Source organism: Leptopilina heterotoma, unplaced genomic scaffold, assembly GCF_015476425.1.
Source record: "Leptopilina heterotoma isolate Lh14 unplaced genomic scaffold, ASM1547642v1 Lhet_81, whole genome shotgun sequence".
Taxonomy (NCBI): domain Eukaryota; kingdom Metazoa; phylum Arthropoda; class Insecta; order Hymenoptera; family Figitidae; genus Leptopilina; species Leptopilina heterotoma.
The window spans coordinates 2,485,127-2,507,132 of NW_025111185.1; the positions used below are offsets into that span (position 1 = coordinate 2,485,127).

Consider the following 22,006-nt stretch of genomic DNA (forward strand, 5'->3'; position numbering starts at 1 on the left):
TTTCCAAGAATTCAATTATTTTCAAAAATATTTAAATTCTTAGCAAGAATTCAATTGTTTTTAAAAATAATGAAATTTTTATCAATAATTCAATTATTTTCTTAAATAATTAAACTCTTAGCAAAAGTTTAATTATTTTCAAGTATTTTAACAAAATTCAATTACTTTCACAAAAAATAATAAAATTAATCACAAAAATTCAATTATTTTAAATAATATTAAAATTGCTAGTATAAAAATTCAATTATTTTCAAGAAATTCAGCTAACATTACCCACAAAAATTCAATTATTTTCCAGAATTTTAAATAAAATTACCCACAAAAATACAATTATTTTCATAAATAATAATATTTTTTCTAAAAATTCAATTATTTTCAAATTTAATTAAATTCTTATCAAGAATTCAATTTTTTTAAAGAATTTAAAATAAAATTACCCACAAAAATACAATTATTTTCATAAATAATAATATTCTTTCCAAAAATTCAATTATTTTCAAAACTTTTCATTAAATTCTTCACAAAAATTCAAATATATGTAAAAAAAATTGATTAAAGTCCAGCTCAAGAATTTAATTATTTTTATTAAATTCCTGGAAAGAATTTATTATACAAAAAATTTCAAAAAAAATCTCATTATTTTCGTAATTAATACAATCCTCTGCAGAAATTCAATTATTTTCCAAACTTTTAATAAAATTCTTGGAAACAATTCAATTACCTACTTTAAAAATAATTTAATTTTTTACAAGAATTCAATTATTTTTTAAAACAATAAAATTGTTAACAAAAATTCCAATATTTTCGTAAATAATAAGATTCTCCGAATGAATTCAATTATTTTTTAAAATTATAATAAAATTCTTCACAAGAATACAATTATTTTCAAAAATAATGAAATTCTTCGCATTACATAGTTCAATAATTTTCGAAAATAATAAAATTCTTCACAAGAATTCAATTACATTTGAAAATAATGAAATTCTTAGCAAGAATTAAATTATTTTCGTAAAATATAAAATTCTTCGCAAGAATTCAATTATTTTAAAGAATTTGAATAAAATTCTTCACAATAATTCAATTATTTTAATAAATAGCAAAATTCTTCATAAAAATCCAATTATTTCTATAAATAATTAAATTCTCAGCAGAAGTTCAATTATTTTCGTAAATAATAAAATTCTTTGCAAGAATTCAATTATTTTCGTAAATAATAAAATTCTTTGCAAGAATTCAACTATTGTAATAAATAACAAAATTCTTTCCAAAAATTCAATAATTTTCAAAACTTTTCATTAAATTCTTCACAAAAATTCAAATATTTTTAAAAAAATTGATTAAAGTCTATCTCAAGAATTCAATTATTTTTATTAAATTTCTGGAAAAAATTTAATATAGATACAAAAATATTTCAAAAAAAATTCCATTATTTTTGTAATTAATACAATTCTCCGAAGAAAATATATTATTTTTTTAATTTTTAATAAAATTCTTGGAAACAATTCAATTACCTACTTTAAAAAATAATAAAATTTTTCACAAGAATTCAAATATTTTCAAAAATAATAAAATTGTTAACAAAAATTCCATTATTTTCGTAAATAATAATATTCTCTAAAGAAATTCAATTATTTTTTAAAATTATAATAAAATTCTTTACAGGAATACAATTATTTTCATACGTAATAAAATTCTTAGAAAAAATTTAATTATTTTCCGTAAATAAAAACATTTTTAGCAAGAATTCAATTATTTTCAAAATTTATTTAAAAAATTCATCACATTAATTCAGTTTATTTTTATAAATATAATAAAATTCTTTACAAGAATTCAAAGATTTTCTAAAATAATAAAAAATCCGTCGGAATTTAATTATTTTCATAATACAATTTCAATAATTATCTTCAATGCAATTTTAATTAAATTCCTCGAAAAAATTGTAATATTTTTGAAAATGGGATTATAATTCTTCGAAGCAATTAAATTATATTCATAAATTTTTAGGCAAGAATTATAATTACTTCTGATTCCAAATTTACGTTCAATTTAGTTTCGTATCGATCCGAAACTAAATTATTTTTGCTTTGAATCTTACTAACTAAAACGATCTAAACTTTCGTTTCGGTCCCTGTTTTGAATACTAAACAATTGTTTAAAGAAAGTAAAGCAAAAGAAAATAGGAGGAATGTAAATAGAGGAGAGAAAAGAAATAAAAAAAACATTATTTTAAAAAAATAATAAATTCGTTTTTTAAACATTTTTGCCGTGTTTTTTAGGAATTCCGGAAATTACAAAAGACTCGGCTAGTGAGAATTATAGTGAAGAGGACGATCCAACAAGAAGGGGTAGAGGAATGGTGCAAGGACAACGCTACGGTTATCGCGGCGATCCTTATGCACCGAGAACACCAGAAGTTCATCGATCAACTAAAACAGCTTCAACAATGAGATCGCAAGATCCATATTACGATCAGACAGGTAAATTATATTTCGCTACTTAAATTTTACTTCATTTCAAGATCAAACAGGTAAATTAGATTTCATTATTTAAAAGTCGATCGAGTTCGGTGTAACAGTGAAGAGATAATTTTCAGTTGCGAGTCAAAGGGGAAGAGGACAGATGCATCGGGGAAGAGGAGCACAAGCTCAAGGTGTGTCTCATCATCAACCTGGTGGCGCTCAACAAGCCAATATGAGGACAAGATGGTTTATTGCTCTCTACGATTATGATCCAACTACCATGTCACCCAATCCTGACGCTTGCGAAGAGGAATTGCGATTTAATGAGGGCGATAGTATTAAGGTTCGTCCATCAAAAATATTTTCCTATTTTTTTAATTTTTCCTTATTTCAGTCTTTTATTTTTTTTCTTTTCCTTTTTCTTTCCTTTTTCTCATTAGATTTTCATTTCCCTTTTTTGGTTTCCTTCTATTTTTTCCTCTACTCTTAATTAAGATTTTTGAAAATTTTTAGTTCAAACTTTTTTGAAATTAAGTAACTTTTAAGAATATTTCTTCATGTTTTATAATAATTTAAAGACCACCGTGTGATAAAATCATTATTTTATATTATAAGAATATTTTTACAGTAACTCCTTCAAAATTATTTTCATCATTTCAATTCAATTATTATTTTCTAGAAATGTTAACTAAAATTATTCTTTAAATCAATTATTTTTAATAAATCTATTTGTTTACAATTCAATTTTACAAAATATAATAAAATTCCGATTATAATCTAAAATTTTAACTGGTATTCAATTTTAAATCAATTTTTATTAGAAAATTCTACGAGAATTCAATTATTTAAATACAAAAATTGAATAATTTATTGAGTCAATAAATGTTTCTTAAAATAAAGAATAATTACATTTTTCAAGAGGAATTCAATTAAAATTATATTAAACATTTTTAAATAATTGAATTTTTGCAAAGAATTTTATTATTTTCAAATGTAATTGAATTCTTGTGAAAAATTTTATTATTTACGAAAATTATTGACCTGATGCTAAGAATTTCATTATTTTTTGAAATAATTGAATTCTTGGAAAGCATTTGATTATTTTTGAAAGAAATTGAATTGTTTAAAAGAAATTAATTAAAAGTTTAAAAAAATTTTAAACTATTAAAATTCTGCCATGAGTTTTATTAGTTTTGAAAATAATTGAATTTCTAAATAGAATTTTACTATTTATAAAAATAATTGAATTTCTGTGAAAAATTTGATTAAATAACATAATTGTTCTTTTGCTAAGAATTGAATTATTGCAAAAAATATTATTATTTATGAAAATAATTGAATTCTTGCGAAGAAATTTATTATTTTTGAAAAGAATGAAATTACTGTGAAGAATTTTGTTAAAACTTTTAAAAATAATTGAATTACTGCGCAGAATTCGATTACTAAGAATTTAATTAAATTTGAATTTTTGGAAAGAATATTATTATTTATGAAAATAATTGTATTTTTGTGGGTAATTTTATTTGAAATTCTGGAAAATAATTGAATTTTTGTGGGTAATGTTAGCTGAATTTCTTGAAAATAATTGAATTTTTATATTAGCAATTTTAATATTATTTAAAATAATGGAATTTTTGTGATTAATTTTATTATTTGAGAAAGTAATTGAATTTTTGTAAAGAATTTTTTTTTAAATACTTGAAAACAATTGAACTTTTGCTAAGAGTTTAATTATTTAAGAAAATAATTGAATTATTGATAAGAATTTTATTATTTTTAAAAATAATTGAATTCTTGCTAAGAATTTAAATATTTTTGAAAATAATTGAATTCTTGGGAAGCATTTGATTATTTTTCAATGAAATTAAGTTGTTTAAAAGAAATTAATTAATAGTTATGAAAATTTCAAAATTATTGAAATTCTGACATAAGTTTTATTATCCATGAAAATAATTGAATTTCTGTGAAAAATTTTATTAAATAACATAATTTTTCTTTTGCTAAGAATTTAATTATTTTTTTAAAAAATTGAATTTTTTGAGAAGAATTTTATTATTTATTAGAATAATTGAATTGTTGGTTAGAATTTGATTAAAATTCGTAAAAATGATTGAATTTTTGCTAAGAATTTCATTATTCTTGAAAATGATTGAATTCTTGCGAAGTAATTTATTATTTTTGAAAAGAATTAAATTGCTGTGAAGAATTTTGTTAAAACTTTCAAAAATAATTGAATTACTGCGCAGAATTTTGTTACTATTGAAAATATTTGCATTTTCTTAACCAATTCTGTTGAAATTGTCGAAAATTGATCACAATAATTGAATTCCTGTGATAATTTGATTATTTATGAGAATTATTTTTTAAAATAATGAAATGTTTACGTCGAGTTTTATCAAAATATCGTTGAAATAATTGAATTCTTTTGGAAAATTTTATTAAAACAGTAAATATTGAAAATCATTGAATTAAAGAGAATTTTTGAAAATAATTGCTAGATTTAATTTTTCCTTAATCTGTCGTTTTCTATTTCTTTCTCTACCTTTTCTTTTTTCTATTTTAATAAATTTAATTTAATTTATTACAATAATATTCTAACTAATTTATGAAAAGAAATTAAATTAAAATAAAATAAATTTGAGTGTATATTTAATTATTTAGGAATCCGTATAATAATTTTCGATTTACGAAGTAAAAATAGAAAAAATTGATAGGTTATTGGCGAGAAGGATCCAGACGGTTTCTACTGGGGCGAGTGTCGCGGAAGACGAGGATTTGTACCGCACAATATGGTCGAGGAAATGAAGGATCAAAATCAAGGTGGACAGGTTCAAGGTCAGCAAGGAAGAAGAGGACAAGTACCCGGCGACAGATGGGGCGACATTTATTCGAATGTGACGTCCAAGAGAATGATCGCTCTTTACGATTACGATCCTCAGGAGTTGTCGCCCAATGTCGACGCCGAAGTAAGTAAATTCTATTTTTTCAGTATATTATTAATTTTTCTCATATAAATATATATTTTCTTTTTTTTTTTTACTTTTTTTTTATTTCTCTTTAATAAATATAAATATATAATCTCATATAAAACATGTCTATATTTTTAATAAATGAAATGAAAAATAATAATAATAAATAATTGAAATGAAAAATTGCAGCAAGTAGAACTGTCATTTCAAACTGGAAATGAAATTATTGTTTATGGAGACATGGATCCCGATGGTTTTTACATGGGTGAATTGAATGGAGTTCGTGGTCTTGTACCAAGTAACTTTTTGACAGAGGCTTGTAATCAAACTCCAGGGCCGCAAGGCCAAGGGAGCAGAAGACCTCCAGGCCAAGGCCAAGGGCCTGGTGCAAGAGGTCCTCCTCCTCCCCCACGAGAACCCCCACCTCCAGGTCATCGACGTAATAAAGGTAGAGAATTTTTTTTTTCAATAATCCTCTTCAATTATTTCTGTCTCTTAACGCCGGATGCCGCGGCGTTGTTTTTAAAACTTTACTCGCACTGATATTTGCAAAAATCACAAAATAAACTAAAAAATACAAAATTTTAAATATTAAATTCAATAAATAATAAATTATTATTAATTAATAAATCAAAGATATATTAATATTTTTGATTTATAAATTACTATATTTTTTACTTATTATTAATTAATATGCTTTTAATTTATTAATTAGTTATTAAATTATCAGTGCGACTAAAGGTTATAAAAAGTAGACGGCAAGCAATACAAGACACGAGACTCGATGTGCCAGACGACAGGCAGATGGGTCACAGGAAAACGTACAAAAGTACTTGTATATTATAATCACGAATATTTACACAAAAATTTACATCACTTGAGTAAAAAAAGAAAGGAAAAATAAAAACCTTGCCAACATTATTGAATTCCCGGGACGAGACATTGCTTCGCGATTTTTTGCATTGCACTGTGTGTGTGTGTGACAAATTTTTTACTAGAGTGTCTGCACCTTTGATAAAAATTTTTTTACTACTTCAAATAATGACGAATTTCAAACAATTTTAAACAACGTTCTCAAATATGTTAAAATTTAAATGAATGATATAAAATGAACGATTTAAAATTAATTATTAAGTAGATAAAAGAATTATTTAAATAAACATTGTTGAGTGGATAACAAAATTATTAAATGTAAAGAAAATAAATTAAATAGCCAAAGAATGAAAGTAAACTAAAAATTTTCCCAACACAAAGAAATAATATTTACATGTACGCACGAGTTCGACTCATTAATAAAATTCAGTATAGGGATTTAGGTGAACAAAAAAAAATTGAAATGTTGGCAAAGGGCAAGAGCCTGGCATATAGGAACACACGACAAAATGCAATGAACACCAAGCTGCTTTCAATGTATTCTATTAAGTATATACATATATTTGTTCTCTCTCTCTCCGAGCACTTACTGGCTCCATTACTTCTCTACATCTGTCCTATTTTCTCTGTCTATATATATATATATATACATAAAAATTTATTTTATATAAATATATATAATATATATTATAAACATTAACGCTCGGAATTGTACGGAAACTCCTTTTTAATTCTCTGTCTTTTTCCAATTTCACTAAAATTAATTTTATATTTCAAAGAATTTTATTTTCTCACTTTAAAAAATTATTCTTAAATATTATTGTATTTTTTCAAGAATTGTAACTAAAAATTTGGTAAATAATTAAATTTTACAAAAATTTTTCTATTAACATAATTTAATTATCGTTGAATTCAAATGAGAATTAATTTAAAAAAGAATTAAAATTTTCGAAAATAATTCAATATTAGAAGCGTTATAACTGGATTTTTAAGAAATAATTGAATTTATTCGAATAACTAGCAAATGTTACGCGCGCTAGAGCGCGGGACGTGATATTCAATTTATTATTGTTATGCAAATTAAAAAAATTTTTATTTCCAAATATATATTTGAATTCAATTATTTTTATAATTAGCAAAACTATTTGCAGGAATTCAATTATTTTCAAAACAATTTTAATTGAAGTCCTCGTAAGAATTCAATTCATTAAAAAAAAATTTCAATACATTTCGAATAAATTCAATTATTTTCTAAAATCTTTAATAAATCTTTCGAAACAATTCAATTATTTTTATAAGTAGTACAATTCTTCGGAAGAATTCAATTATTTTTAATAGTAAAATTATTTGCAAGAATTCAATTATTTTCAAAACAATTCAAATAAAAAATATTTTTCTATAAAATTCAATTATTTTTAAAAATTTTAATAAATTCTTCGAAATAATTCAACTATTTTTAAAAATACTAAAATTCTTTGTAGGAATTAAATTATTTTTAATCTAATTTAAATAAAATTACACGAAAGAATTTAATTATTTAAAAAAATTTCTCTAAAATTTCTATGCAATTTTTAAATATATTCGTTTAAAAAATTGAAAGAATTCAATTATTTTAAAAAACGAATAAATTTCTTCTAATGAATTCAATTATTTTGAATATACTTAATTTTTATAAAATTCTTTACAGAAATTCAATTATTTTCGAAACAACTTCAATTGAATTTCGCGAAAGAATTTAATTATTTTCAAATATTTCTATAAAATTCTTCAAAACAATTCAATTATTTCCTAAAATTTTAATAAATTCTTCGAAACATTTTAATTATTTTTATAAATAGTAAAATTCTTCGCAAGAATTAAATTATTTTTATAAATAGTAAAATTATTTGCAGGAATTCAATTATTTTCTAAAATTGTAATAAATTCTTCGAAATAATTTAACTATTTTTAAAAATATTAAAATTCTTTGCAGAAATTCAATTGTTTTCAAAACAATTTTAATAGAATTCTTAGAAAGAATTTAATTATTTTCAAATATTTACATACAATTCATTTATTTCCTAAAATTTTAATACATTCTTTGAAACAAATTCAATTATTTTTAGAAATAGTAAAATTCTTTGCAAGAATTAAATAATTATTTTTATTAATATTAAAATTCTTCTCATTAATTCAATTATTTTCAATACAATTTTGATAAAATTCAATTGCTTTCAAAATTTTTAATTAAACTGATTAAAGAAACTTCATTATTTTGAAAAAATTTTAAGAAATTCTTCAAAAGAATTTAATTACGATTAGTAAAAATTTTAATAAAATTCTTCGCAAGAATTCAATTATTTTCGAAAAAAGTAAAATTCTTCGAAGAATTCAATTATTCTCTTCAAATTTTTTGATAAAATTCTTTGCAAGAATTCAATGATTTTCAATACACTAATTTTAAAATTGAAAATATTTCAAAACAAAAGTTTTTAAAAAGTTAAACACAAAAGCAAACAACTAACTTCAAACTGCGAACAGATTACCGGAATACAACGATTATTAATATAGATTTTATTAAATAATTTAAAAAAATAATAGAATTTCTGCGAGAAATTTCACTGCTTATAAAAACAATTAAATTCTTCCAAAGAATATTTAAGAATTTATTATTTATGTTTTGAATTTTTTTGAAGAATTTTATGAAATACTTGAAAATAATTAAAAATTTTGCGAACAATTTAATTATTTATGAAGCTAATTGAATTTTTGTTATGAATTTTATTTAAAATTCTTGCTAAATAATTTTAATATTTTTGAAAATAATTTAATTTTTGGGAAGAATATTATTATTTATGAAAATAATTGAATTTTTGTGGTGAATTTTATTTGAAATTCTTAAAAGTAATTGAATTCTTGTGTAGAATTTTATTAAAACTTTTTTAAATAATTGAATTTCAGAGGAGAATTTTATTATTTAAGAAAATAATTGAATTTTTGTGAAGAATTTTGTTAAAATACTGGAAAATAATTGAACTTTTGCTAAGAATTTAATTATTTAAAAAAATAATTGAATTATTGCTAAGAATTTCATTATTTTTAAAAATAATTGAATTTTTAATTACCTACTTGAAAAAGAGGAGTTTTGTATAATTTCCGACAATAATGTATTATACACTATATTATATCATATACAATATATATTATAAATTATACATACTCATTATATTTCTTTATCGACTGATTATATACTACGATCACGTTGCTGTATAATAATGACAATGTGTATATTCTCTCTCTTTCTCTTATTTCTATATATTCCGACAATATTTGTCTCTGTGTGCCTGAACTGGTCGATGGTCGTCGTGTCACATGATTGTCGTTCGTGTCGTGTTGTCATGCTGGCCATTTACAATAATAACAATGATAATAATAATTATTCACATTTTTATACTTTTTCAATCGTCAAAAATTTGCAAAACAAAAAAAAATTACACGCGATTCTTTTTTTAACAATAAGAATTTTTTCTAATGCGCAAATAGCTTCGACCGTACTGATTATAAATTCCTTCACAACCAATTTCTTTTTTTTTCAAAAATTGTTTGTTTTTTGCGAATTAAATTAAACGAAATGACTAAAAGTAAATTTAGTTTATTCAAAGAAATTGATTTCTGTTTTCGATAATTTCAATTTCAATTTCAATTTCAAATTCAAACTTAAATTCAAATTTAAATTCAAATTCAATTTTAATTCTAATTTTCAAATTGGATTTTCATAGTTTTTCTGAGGATATCAAATTGAGACAAGAAACGAATCAAAAATGTTGCTTCGCAACACTTTTGACACGTTTTTTGCCTCAATTTGATATCCCCAGGAAAACTGGGTTGATAAATTTTTTACTGAAATTGAAACAAGAAATTGATGATTAAAAATTGTGGAAACTTTTTTTCCGGAGAAATTAATTGATGATGATTAAAAATTTTCGGAAATTATTTTTTTGTGGGAGAAATTAATTAATGATGAGTAAAAAAAAAGAATTTTTCGGTAATTCTATTTTTCGGGGAGAAATTAATTGACGAAAATTAAAGAAAAAAATATTTTTGGAAATAATTTTGTTTTCGGGAGAAATTTTTCAAGTACGGTAGAAGCAAATTGCGCGGGAGAAAATGAGCCATGAATGACAACACGGTTCTGTTCTCTTCTCTGTTGCTAGATGCCTGCATTGTGCCTGTGTCTGTCCCTGTCTGTCACTTAGACTCTAGACAACTACAACAACAACCACTAATGAACAACCAACAACATCAACTACAATATCAACAAAACAATCCACCGCATCTAGCGTACCAACAAGCGAATCACCACAGCTACACGACTGTAACCACGTCAAATCAACATGGACCCATGGGTGTACATAATGCCCATCAGCAAGGTACCATGCCACCCCATCTTCAACAACAGGTGAGTGCACTTGTCCCAAAAAAGAAAAAAAGAAAGGAAAAAATATTAAACCAAACGGACCGACATACAGAAATTTGCATTTTTTTTATCATCGATTTTCCGGTCTTTCGAAAAAGAATTAAAGAATTTACCAAGTTTATTAATAGGGTGTAGATATTATTTTTATTATTTATAATAGAATTTTCACCACTTTTTTGTATTAATTATTTATTTATTTTTTTTTTTTTGGTAAAGTTGAAGATTTTTTTTAGATATTTGTCATTTTAGTATAGTACTGCTACTTTTTAGTTGATAAATTTTTGCTAATTATAGCTCTAGGGAATTTTTAACAAGTAACGAATTTATTAATAAAAAACAGTAAACCGAAGAACTCTTTCGTAGTCAAAATGATGTTTTAGGACCGCATGTTGCATAATCTCTGGCTGCTTTGTGACTTTTCGACGCTTTTTTTCAATGCCTACAATTTTTTTTTTCGCTACGCAATCATTTTGACTATCTAAGAGTTCATAGAAATTAGAAAGCATTCGTTCTATTCTAGACAAATTTAGTATTTTTGGTATTTAATTTTTTTATCAATTTTTTTTTGTATTTAATTTCTAAAAATCGTTTTTGTATTTTTTTAGTATTTATTTTCCTGTATTTTTTTAGTATTTACTTTCCGTATTTGTTTAGTATTTACTTTTTTCAATATAAATTTTCGGTACTGAATCGGATTATAATTTAATCGCAGGCGAAATTAGAATTTCCCAAAAATGATTGGAAATTAATTTTTGAACTTTGAAAAGTTTTTAAGGCTTCTCTTCACTTTTGTTACATTCTCACATATATTCGCTTTTCGCTTTGAAAATGTCTGTTTTTTTGTGGATAATCTCACTGCCGTATGTCACGCAAACACTAACATATTATTTTTGTAAAAATAGAAAAAATAATTATTAATGAAAAACTGTAGTTTCCGTAACTAGAAAATAAACCGATCGATAGGCGCAAAAAAAAGACTACATCGATATTAGTAAATAAGTTCCCGGAAAAAAATATTTCTGAAAAATAATTATTTTTCTTTATATGGAAAACAATTGGAAAATATTCCATTCGTTACTTTTTTTTCTTTAGTTTGTACAATAATAGGCAAATTGATAATTTGAAATATTTAGACGATAAACGCTATATTTTTGATTAATTTTTTTTCTCTGCATGTTGAGTCTGCATTTTCAAAAAAATGTTTATAAACTGGAGTTTCGAGTAACGACCGAAAAATTATTTTATTTTTATTTTTGAGAAAAAAGTACCTAACTTTCTCTTGCAAGAAGTAATTTTTTTTTGTAAACTTTCTTTTTAGATTCGCATCACACGAGAAAATGCAAATATTTTTGTTAATAAAAATTTCGAAAAGATATTTCTACATTTGCAAATGGAGAAAAATGTTTTTTCGACGAATAAAACGAATTTGTATATAAAAATTAGTCGAAAAATTTTTTTAAGTAGAAATTGAAAATAATAAGACTAATAAAAATCCCAATGGGTGAACATTAATTTAATTCGGAATAAAATTTTATTCGACGGGAAAATCGAAAGTAAAGAAATACGTATTTTAATTCTTAGTGGACAAATAAATATAAATATCAATAAATATTTAGATATTTATTCAACAAAAATTAATGAAATTTGAAAAATAATAAAATTTTACAAACAATTTTTTATTATGTAACAAGAATTGATTTAAAAAAGAATTTCAGTTAAAATTTTTAAAAATAATTGAATTTTTTCGAATAATTTTAATAAAATTTTTTTAAAATAACAGAATTCCTGCAAAGAATCTTACTAATTATAAGAATAATTAAATTCTTCCAAAGAATATTTAAGAATTTATTATTTATGAAAATAATTAAATTTTTGGGAACAATTTTATTTATTTATTTTAAGAAACATAACGGGACATATTTTGTTGAAATATTTCAAATAATTTGAATTGTTTCGAAGAATTTAATTATTTTTGAAAATAATTGGATTTTTGCCAAAAATTTTATTATTTATGAAAATAATTGAATTTTTGAAAATGAATTTTATTTGAAATATTTGAAATATTTATTCTGAAAAATAATTCAATTCTTGCTAGGAATTTTAATATTTTTAAAAATAATTGAATTTTTGCTAAGAATTTCATTATTCTTGAAAATAATTGAATTTTTGCTAAGAATTTCATTATTTTTGAAAATAATTGAATTCCTGTCAAGAATTTTGTTAAAACTTTTTAAAATAATTGAATTTTTGCAAAGCATTTTATTATTTTTGAAAAGTAATTGAATTTTTGTAATGAATTTTATTATTTGTCAAAAATAAGTGAATTTCGGTCAAGAATTTTGTTAAAACTTTTAAAAAAAATTTAATTTTTGCGAAGAATTTTATTATTAATGAAAATAATTAAATTTTTTTAATGAATTTTATTGGAAATTCTGGAAAATAATTGCATACTAGCTAGGAATTTTAATATTTTTGAAAATAATTGAACTTTTCCTAAGTACTTAATTGTTTTTGAAAATAATTAAATTCTTTCGAAGAATTTTATTATTTATAAAAATAATTGAATTTTGGTCAAGAATTTTATTATAATTCTTAAAAATAATTGAATTTTTTCTAAGAATTTCATTATTTTTGAAAAGTAATTGAATTTTATTATTTGTCAAAATAATTGAATTCCTGTCAAGAATTTTTGTTAAAACTTTTTAAAATAATTGAATTTTTGCAACAAATTTTATTATTTTTCGAAATAATTTAATTTTTGTAATGAATTTTATTTGAAATTCTGGAAAATTATTGAAATCTTGCTGGGAATTTTAATATTTTTGAAAATAATGGAATTTTTGGGAAGAATTTTATTTTATTTTATTATTTGTTTTTTTTCTCTGCATGTTGAGTCTGTATTTTCAAAAAAAATGTTTACAAACTAGAGTTTTGAGTAACGATCGAAAAAGTATTTTATTTTTGAGTAAAAATTAATTTTCTCTTGAGGAAATAATTTTTTTTCTAAACTGTCTTTTTAGATTCGCATCACATGAGAAAGTGCAAATATTTTTGTTAATAAAAATTTCGAAAAGATATTTCAACATTTGCAAATGGAGAAAAATTTATTTTTCGACGAGTAAAACGAATTTGTGGATAAAAATAAGTCGAAAAATTTATTTAAGTAGAAATTGAAAATAATAAGAATTAAATTGCAAATTGAATTAAAAATTAAGGAAGTTTAATAAAAATTAATTTAATCCGGAATAAAATTCGATTCATCGGGAAATTCGAAAGTAAATAAATGTAAACTATCGAACCTGACGAATGAATAAAAATGGTTTTTAATTAAAAGAAGAAACTAAGAGAACTTGATATTTTTCAGGGGAGGGGGAGAGGCGTGGGCAATCGGGTCGTTGGTAGTAACATGCCGGGTGGTCTTCAGGGTTCGCCGCATCTCCAGCAACAACAGGTTCAGCCGGGAAATCAACCCTATCAACAGCAAATGCAACAGAATCAACAGAATCAGGGCTATCAGCAACAGCAACCGCAAGGCTACCAGCAGCAAGGCTTTGGTCAACAGAATCCACAATTTCAACAACAGCAACAGCAGCAGCAACAAAAACAGCAACAATACCAACAAAATCAAGGCCCATCGTTACAGGGTCCTCAGGGTCAAAATAAACCAATTCGTGGAATTCCCGCTGTTATACCAACTGCGCAATCGACGCAACAATTGCCACAGCAACAACAATCGCAACAACAACAACAGCAACAACAACAAGCCGCCGGACCGAATCTCATGCAAAAATTCACCGAAATGGCAGGAGCAAGCGCTGGCGGTGATATTCTCTCGAAAGGAAAAGAACTCATCTTTATGAAATTCGGTTTAGGCAAGTGAGTCTTTGTCTGGATTTTATTTCCAAAAAATGTGTTGTCTCTCTGTTTCTTGAGTTTGGAGTAAGAGAAAAAAAAAATTATTACCAAAAAAAATAATCGTTTTCGAAGGTCCATCGGTATGTGACCGAAAAACGAATTTCACATATCTCGTTCCTGGACAATGTATAGACGAAGAGAGGAGACTGTATAGACTATAAAAAAATAAAATTATTATACATATATAAATATATATTATAAAAAAAGAAAATTATTCACAATGATGAATTTTTTTCCGCCACAATGTTGTTGCTGCTGCTGCTACTGCCGCCGACGCTGCTGTTTTGATAATAATGTATGTACAGGGTTGCCACTGGTCAGGGAGTTCAGAGAAAAGTCAGGAATTTTTATTAAAAGGAAGGGAAGAAATTTAATTTTTATAATTCATAAGAAAATTCTGAATTTTTTGTTTGACACATAAACTATGAAATTTCCACGAATTTTAATACAAAACCTTCAAATCTTTCTATTTCTGACAATAATTTCTTTTCAAATAATTTAATTCTTGAAGTCAAAAAAGTTATTACTTATAAATCATTTAATGAATAATTTTACTTAAATATTTCAAAATTAATTGAATTTTAAAAGAGTTGCGTTCACAATTTTCATAAATAGATGAACTTTAAAAGGTTTTAATTTAAAATTTTATAAAATTTCAATTTTCAATTTATTTAATTGGAAATTATAAAAAATTTAGATTTTTGAGAAATTTCAATAATTCAAATTCTTCTGAAATTATAGTTAAATTTTTTATTATATATTTGATTAATTATTAAAAATAATGGAATTATAAAAGAATTTTAGTTAAAGACACTAAAAAATTGAATTTTTGAAAACTTACAAATTGCTCGCAGAAATTCAATTATTTTCAAAAGTAATAAAATTATTCTTTACAGATATTCAAATATAATAAAAATTTTTTTTATAAAATTCTACACAAACATTTAATTACATATATTCATAAATAATCAAAATTACACAGAAATTAAATTATTTTTATTAAATTTATCGAAAGAATTTAATTTTTAACAATTTCAACAGAATTCTTTATAAAAATTCAATTATTTTCATAAGTAATAAAACTCTGCACAGAAATTCAATTCTTGTTAACAACTTCATTAAAATTTTTGAAAATAATTAAATTGTTTTGAAGAATTTAATTATTTTTTCAAAATAATTGAACTTTTGCTAAGAAATTAATTGTTTATAAAAATAATTGAATTTCTTCGAAGAATTTTTTTATTTATAAAAATAATAGAATTTTTGTAAAGAATTTTATTAAAATTCTTGAAAATAATTGAATTTTTGCTAAGAATTTCATTATTTTTGAAAATAATTTAATTTTTGCTAAGAAATTAATTGTTTATGAAAATAATTGAATTTTTTCGAAGGATTTTATAAAAATTCTTGAAAATAATTAAATTTTTGCAAAGAATTTTACTATTTACAAAAATAATTTAATTCTTCCGAAGAATTTTATAACTTATAAAAATAATCGAATTTTTGCGAAGAATTTTGTTATTTCTGAAAATAATTGAATTCTTGCTAAGAATTTTATTAAATTTTCGAAAATATTTAAATTCTTGCAAAGAATTTTATTATTCATGAAAATAATTGAATTTTTGAAAATAATTTTATTATTTACGAAAATAATTGAAATTTTGCTAAGAATTTAATTATTTATAGAAATAATTGAATTTTTGCGAAGAATTTCATTATTTTTTAGAATAATTGAATTCTTGTAAAGAATTATATTATTACAACTTTTTAAAATAATTTAATTTCTGAGCAGAATTTTATTACATCAAAAAATAATTGAATTATTGTTAAGAATTCTGAAAATAATTGAATTTTTAAAAATAATTAAACTTTAGCTAAGAACTTAATTGTTTATGAAAATAATTGAATTTTTTTTGAAGAATTTAAAAAAAAATTTTGAAAATAATTGTATTGTTTCAATAAATATTTGTAATTATTATGAAAATAATTCAATTCTTGTGAACAATTTTATTAAAATTTTTGAAAATAATTGAATTGTTTCGAAGAATTTTGTTATTTTCGAAAATAATTGAATTTTTACTAACAATTTCATTATTTTTGAAAATAATTGAATTTTTGCTAAGAATTTCATTATTTTTGAAAATACTTAAATTCCCATCATGAATTTTATTAAAACGTTTAAAAATAATGAATTTCTTTGCAACATTTTATTACTTATGATAATGTTTAAATGTTTGTAAAAAAATGCTGCTCAGAAATTAAATTATTTTTAAAAGTTGTAATATAATTATTTTCAGGAATTAAATTATTTTCAATAATTATGAAATTCTTAGTAAAAATCCAATTATTTTCATAAACAACTAAGTTCTTAGCAAAAGTTCAATCATTTTCAAAAATTTTAGTTAAAAATTGTAGAAAATAATAATTGAATTGAAATTATGAAAATAATTTTGAACAAGTTACAGTAAAAATTTTCTTATAATATAAAATAATGATTTTATCACACGGTCATTTATAATAATATTTTTATTAGTTATTGAATTTCAAAAAGGTTTAAAATTGAAATTTTTGGAAATCTTAATTCCTATGAAAGAATAATAATGATTAATTATTTATTTTAAACAGAAATTATTGACATTTTCGAATAATTTTACAATTAAAGAAATTCGTAAATAAAAGTAATAGAACATTTTTTTGAGTATTTAATCATTTTTAGAATGAATCAGAATATTTTTTAAGAATCAGGAATAAAGTCAAAATTTTGTCTGGAAATCAGGGAAATACAAAATTAAATTTTTGTGGCAACCCTGAATTATAAAAATATATACATATTATCCATTCGGCACGATGTTCATTCTGATAAAAATGATCATCTTCACGAACGAACGAACGAAATACGAAACAATTGTCGTCCTAAATGACTGACGTCGTCCGAGTCTGTCGATGATGCCCGTTAGTCCGCAGAGGTTTAAGAAAATGAAGAGTGAAAATGAAAGGCTTTTTTTTAAACAAAAAAAAAATATTAGGTCTACGCCTAATATAAATAATATTAATATACATAAATTAGTCCAAAATGAACAATAAGTATAGAACCTCGTTTTTTTCTTCCAAATCGATTCCTCGCATGAATGGAAAACACGTTTTGAAGGAACTTGTTAGAAAAAAAATTTCGTACTCGATGTCAAGAGAAAAAAAAACCCTCCCTTCTCTCTCGAAAAAAAATTTACCAAAAATAAGACTTTCAATTAAACAAGACTTCTATAAAATTATATATAAATCTAGACAGTTTAAACTCTCTTTCCTGCAAAATAGGCTTAATGTTGAGATTATTAATTCCTACGAAAAAAAAAATTTCTTATTGTACAAGCAAAAAAAAAATTGTTTTCATTTGGAAAATTGTGAAATTAGGAAACTGCGGACGTGATAGGATGAAAAATACCATCAAATGTAGTTATCGAATAGTACGATAGTATTAATGATAAAAAAAGAAGAAGAAAAAGAAGATGATGATGGTGATGATGATGAACAGGAAGCGGGCGTGCCTTGAGATGCCTCACCCTGACACAAACAATAATCATATCTATTAAAATTTAATGAAGCTAATTGTTAATTTGTCGAGTATGTTTCTGAATGAAGAATGATTGCCTAGTTCTCCTAGTTCGACAATTGAAACGATTATCAAAAATTTGTCGTTCTTCGAGGGAAAAAAAATTTTATTGAATACGGCGTTTTCTTTTTTTCCCCTCAAGCTTTTTTTGAATTTTACCAGCAAGTCTAAGGACCTTGAATCCTAATCAATTTGTCGGTAATCTTTCTCTCTCTTTGAAGAAAAAAAAAATTATGAGTCGTATTTACGCAAAGCTCTGAAAGTTAAGACAGATTGTTCATGTCCAAAGACAACTGTCAACCACCACGAAATTCAAATTTCTTTTAATCAAATTATTTGTACAGAAAACATTTATAAAAAATAAGATTTTTAAAAATTTATTAGAAAATTTCAATCTACTTTTTATTCACAATTCTTTCAGAATTAATGAAATTTCATTTTCCCTAGCAATATTGTTAAAGAAGAAAATATTTTATGCACGAGATGAAAGATTGATAAATAATTAAAGATAAAATATTGTCTTCTTAAAAAAAAAATTACCTTTTCTAAGTTCAATACGAGTGTAAATAAATATTTAATTTTTAAGTATAACAGCTGTTATTATCAATATTTGCAAAAAAAAATATTGATAAATACGAATTTATTATATACCTGTTATCATTAATAATATTAGCAATTTGATAGAAAATCTTCTTAAATTATAACCAATGATAAATATAATAGCTTTGAAAAAAACGAAATGATGAATGAAATTGTCATCAAAAAACGAATATTGTTGAGAACAGTTTTTAATTTAAATAGTTTAAAAAACAAAGAATATAATGTAATTAAAAAAAACTGTTAAATACGTTTCAATTTACAGAAATTCAAATTTTATTAGTAACAATTAAATGTTTTCAAATATATTGAAAACAAGAGGAAAATAAATTTTTTTTTGTTTTGATTATTTCGTGGTGGTGTACATATTGAAATATTATTCGCTAAAAACCTAAATAAAAATAAGGAAAAAAAAAATGTTAAGAAAATCCACTCGACTATCACTTTTCAGATTTTTGAAAATTGTAAGTTGCAAACTATTCTGTCGCATTTCAAACAAAACTAAATAAATAAGTAAACAAAAAAAAAGTCTTTAGCTTGCTATCGCATATACGTATATGACGATGCGCCGAAATACACCCGCCAAAATCTGTCGCAGCTGTTTACCATTAATCGTGTAAAATTTAGAAAAAAAAATTTATTATTAATAATATTGTTTAACACTATTATTAATAGTAAACAAAAAAATTAATATTTGATTATGAAAAATATATGCATTACCGTTAGAAATTATTTGAGAAATAACTTTCAACTTTTTTTATTTTTAAGAAAAAGAATATTTTTTTCAAATTCTAAATAGTTATAATTATAATTATTCTAAAACTAATTCGAAATTAATAAAATTAATGAAATTAATGAAATTCATAAAATCCATAAAATTCATGAAATTAATAAAATTCATGAACTTAATAAAATTTACAAAAGAATACAAATTCTAATCATAATTGTAATTATTAACCATAAATCTTTATAATTATTATTAATGACGAATTAAATTAGTTTTTAAAATTCATTTACAATGAAGAAAAAAAAATTGTAAAGTGTTAAGAGTAAATTTATAATAGTTTTAAAAAAAATCTAATAGAATTTATTACATTTTTTAACTCGTACTTGTAATTAGCTAAAAGTGAATTTAATTTTTAAAAAAGTTAATATTTCCGTTATTAGTTTGTATATTTTTTAAATATTATATATATAAATAAATATAAATAATCTAAGAATTTTTCATTATTGTGAGAAAGATCTTGTAAAAAGTCGTTATCCTATAATTTTTTTTGGTAATGAATATATAAATATATATAAAAAAAAAACATAGGAAGTATGTAAAGTCGATCGTCAATCACCGATAAATTTATACATATAATTTGTGAATAATATTTTACAATTTATATGTGTAGATAAATAAAAAAAAAATCAAGTCAAGTGACAGTTGGTGCAATATTTGCACACGTGTGTACGCATAATAGCATAATAATGATTTATAAATAATATACATATATAAATATTTGTATAAATAATAGAATATATAATATATTTAAATATTATAGTTTAAAAATAATTAAATATATTGTATAAATATTATATATACGGATATAAACATATACATACGTATACATATATTTAATTATTGCAAATCGTTGTTACATCGCTACTTATATCGTATTTTGTACAAAGTAATCTATATACCTTTAGTTTTATTTCGCCAGAGATTTACGAGAATAATAGGAGATAAGAAAACAAAAAAAAAAAATAATAAAGTTGGTACATTAATGCTGGAATGAAATTATATCTATGGCGTTTAATCAAGTTATGGGGAGAGATTTTAAGAGAATATTGAATTGAGTAAAGACAGGAGAGTGTAAGAAAAAAAAATTGTTGAGGAAAAATTCTTAAAGAATTTATTTATAATGAAGATGCGGATAAAAAGCTGATGCGCCGTTGCGCAAGAAAAAAAATTAATCGATACGATATTGCAGAGTTATGGAACATTGTACTATATCGATTTTTAGAAGATAATAAATAAATAGGTCCTCGATATTCGAAAGGCGAAACGTCGAATGAACTTGTGAAAAAATAAAAAAAAAAAAAATTAAAGGGAAAGAAAAATGAGGGTGGTGGGTCGGCGCCTCGTCAGTTTCATAAAGACGTTCGATCTTTGCTTTTCTTAAAAAAAAAAAATAAGTAAAAAGAAAATAAAAAATTCGGCTTTAAATAATCAGTGTGATTCGAAAACTCTTAGGATAAGTGCAAAGACTGCCGTATGATAATCGAGGAACTGCGAGGAATTTTTATTTCGATATTTACCTGACCGATGTACAAAGTTCAGTTTGTCTTTTAGTTTTACCTCCGATCCAATGTTCGACGGTTTTCTAGAGAATTGTAATGCGCCAAATAAATATACGTACACTCTTCAAACTCTTATTTTTTTTAGTCATTCGTTTACCTGCTTTTTTAGGAGTAGTGCATTTTTTTTTGCATTTTCGACTCTAGCACACTTTGGACTTTTTAGAATAATTTTCAAAAAAAAGCGATTTACTCGACTTATTTTAAAAAAAATGAGACTAAACTTTTTATTTTTATACACTTTCTATACTCAAAATAATTGAATTTAAAAGTGTTTCATTAAAATTTCTCGAGAATCAACTTTTGAAGAATCATAATTACAAATTTTGAAAATGATTCAATTTTCAAAGATTTTAATAAACCCTTTTCAAATGAAAATCTAAAAATAAAAAAATAATTAAAATTTGTTACTAGAAAATTAAAAAATTATATTAAAATTGTTTTAAAAAAAGATTAGAATTAATTTATAATAATTTTTTTAAAATTCAATTATTCGCAGTATTTTCAATCATAGGGTTTTCAAACATTCAAATATTTACGAAAAATAATCATAATTTTTAAAAAATCTAATTTTTTGAAATTTTTTTTAAAGTTTTAGAAGAAATAATCATTTTTATAATTTTCGATTGCAAAATTTAAAAGTACCTGCATTCTCCAAAATTTTCATAAAAAATCTTCAAATGAAAATAAAATAACTAAAATTAGCTTCCAAAAATTATATTAAAATATTTTTAAATAAAGCAATTCTCAGAATTATTTTATTATAATTTTTTAAAATTCAATTATT

The 22,006-nt window shown here is 22.6% G+C and overlaps 1 protein-coding gene across 8 annotated transcripts in view; it reads left to right on the plus strand.

Moving 5' to 3' along the window:
• LOC122511167 (RIMS-binding protein 2) overlaps nt 1-14,886 on the plus strand; it is a 61,577-nt gene extending 46,691 nt beyond the window's left edge. For 7 of the 8 annotated variants that reach the window (XM_043626251.1, XM_043626250.1, XM_043626246.1 and 4 more), the window contains 6 exons: nt 2,277-2,477; nt 2,594-2,802; nt 5,174-5,425; nt 5,618-5,876; nt 10,495-10,739; nt 14,122-14,886. In XM_043626251.1, coding sequence (XP_043482186.1) covers nt 2,277-2,477; nt 2,594-2,802; nt 5,174-5,425; nt 5,618-5,876; nt 10,495-10,739; nt 14,122-14,637 — 1,682 coding nt within the window. In that variant the 3' untranslated portion in view covers nt 14,638-14,886. The remainder of the gene's footprint in view (nt 1-2,276; nt 2,478-2,593; nt 2,803-5,173; nt 5,426-5,617; nt 5,877-10,494; nt 10,740-14,121) is intronic. The other variant, XM_043626252.1, reaches the window with a different exon arrangement.
• The last annotated feature ends 7,120 nt before the right edge of the window (nt 14,887-22,006 follow it).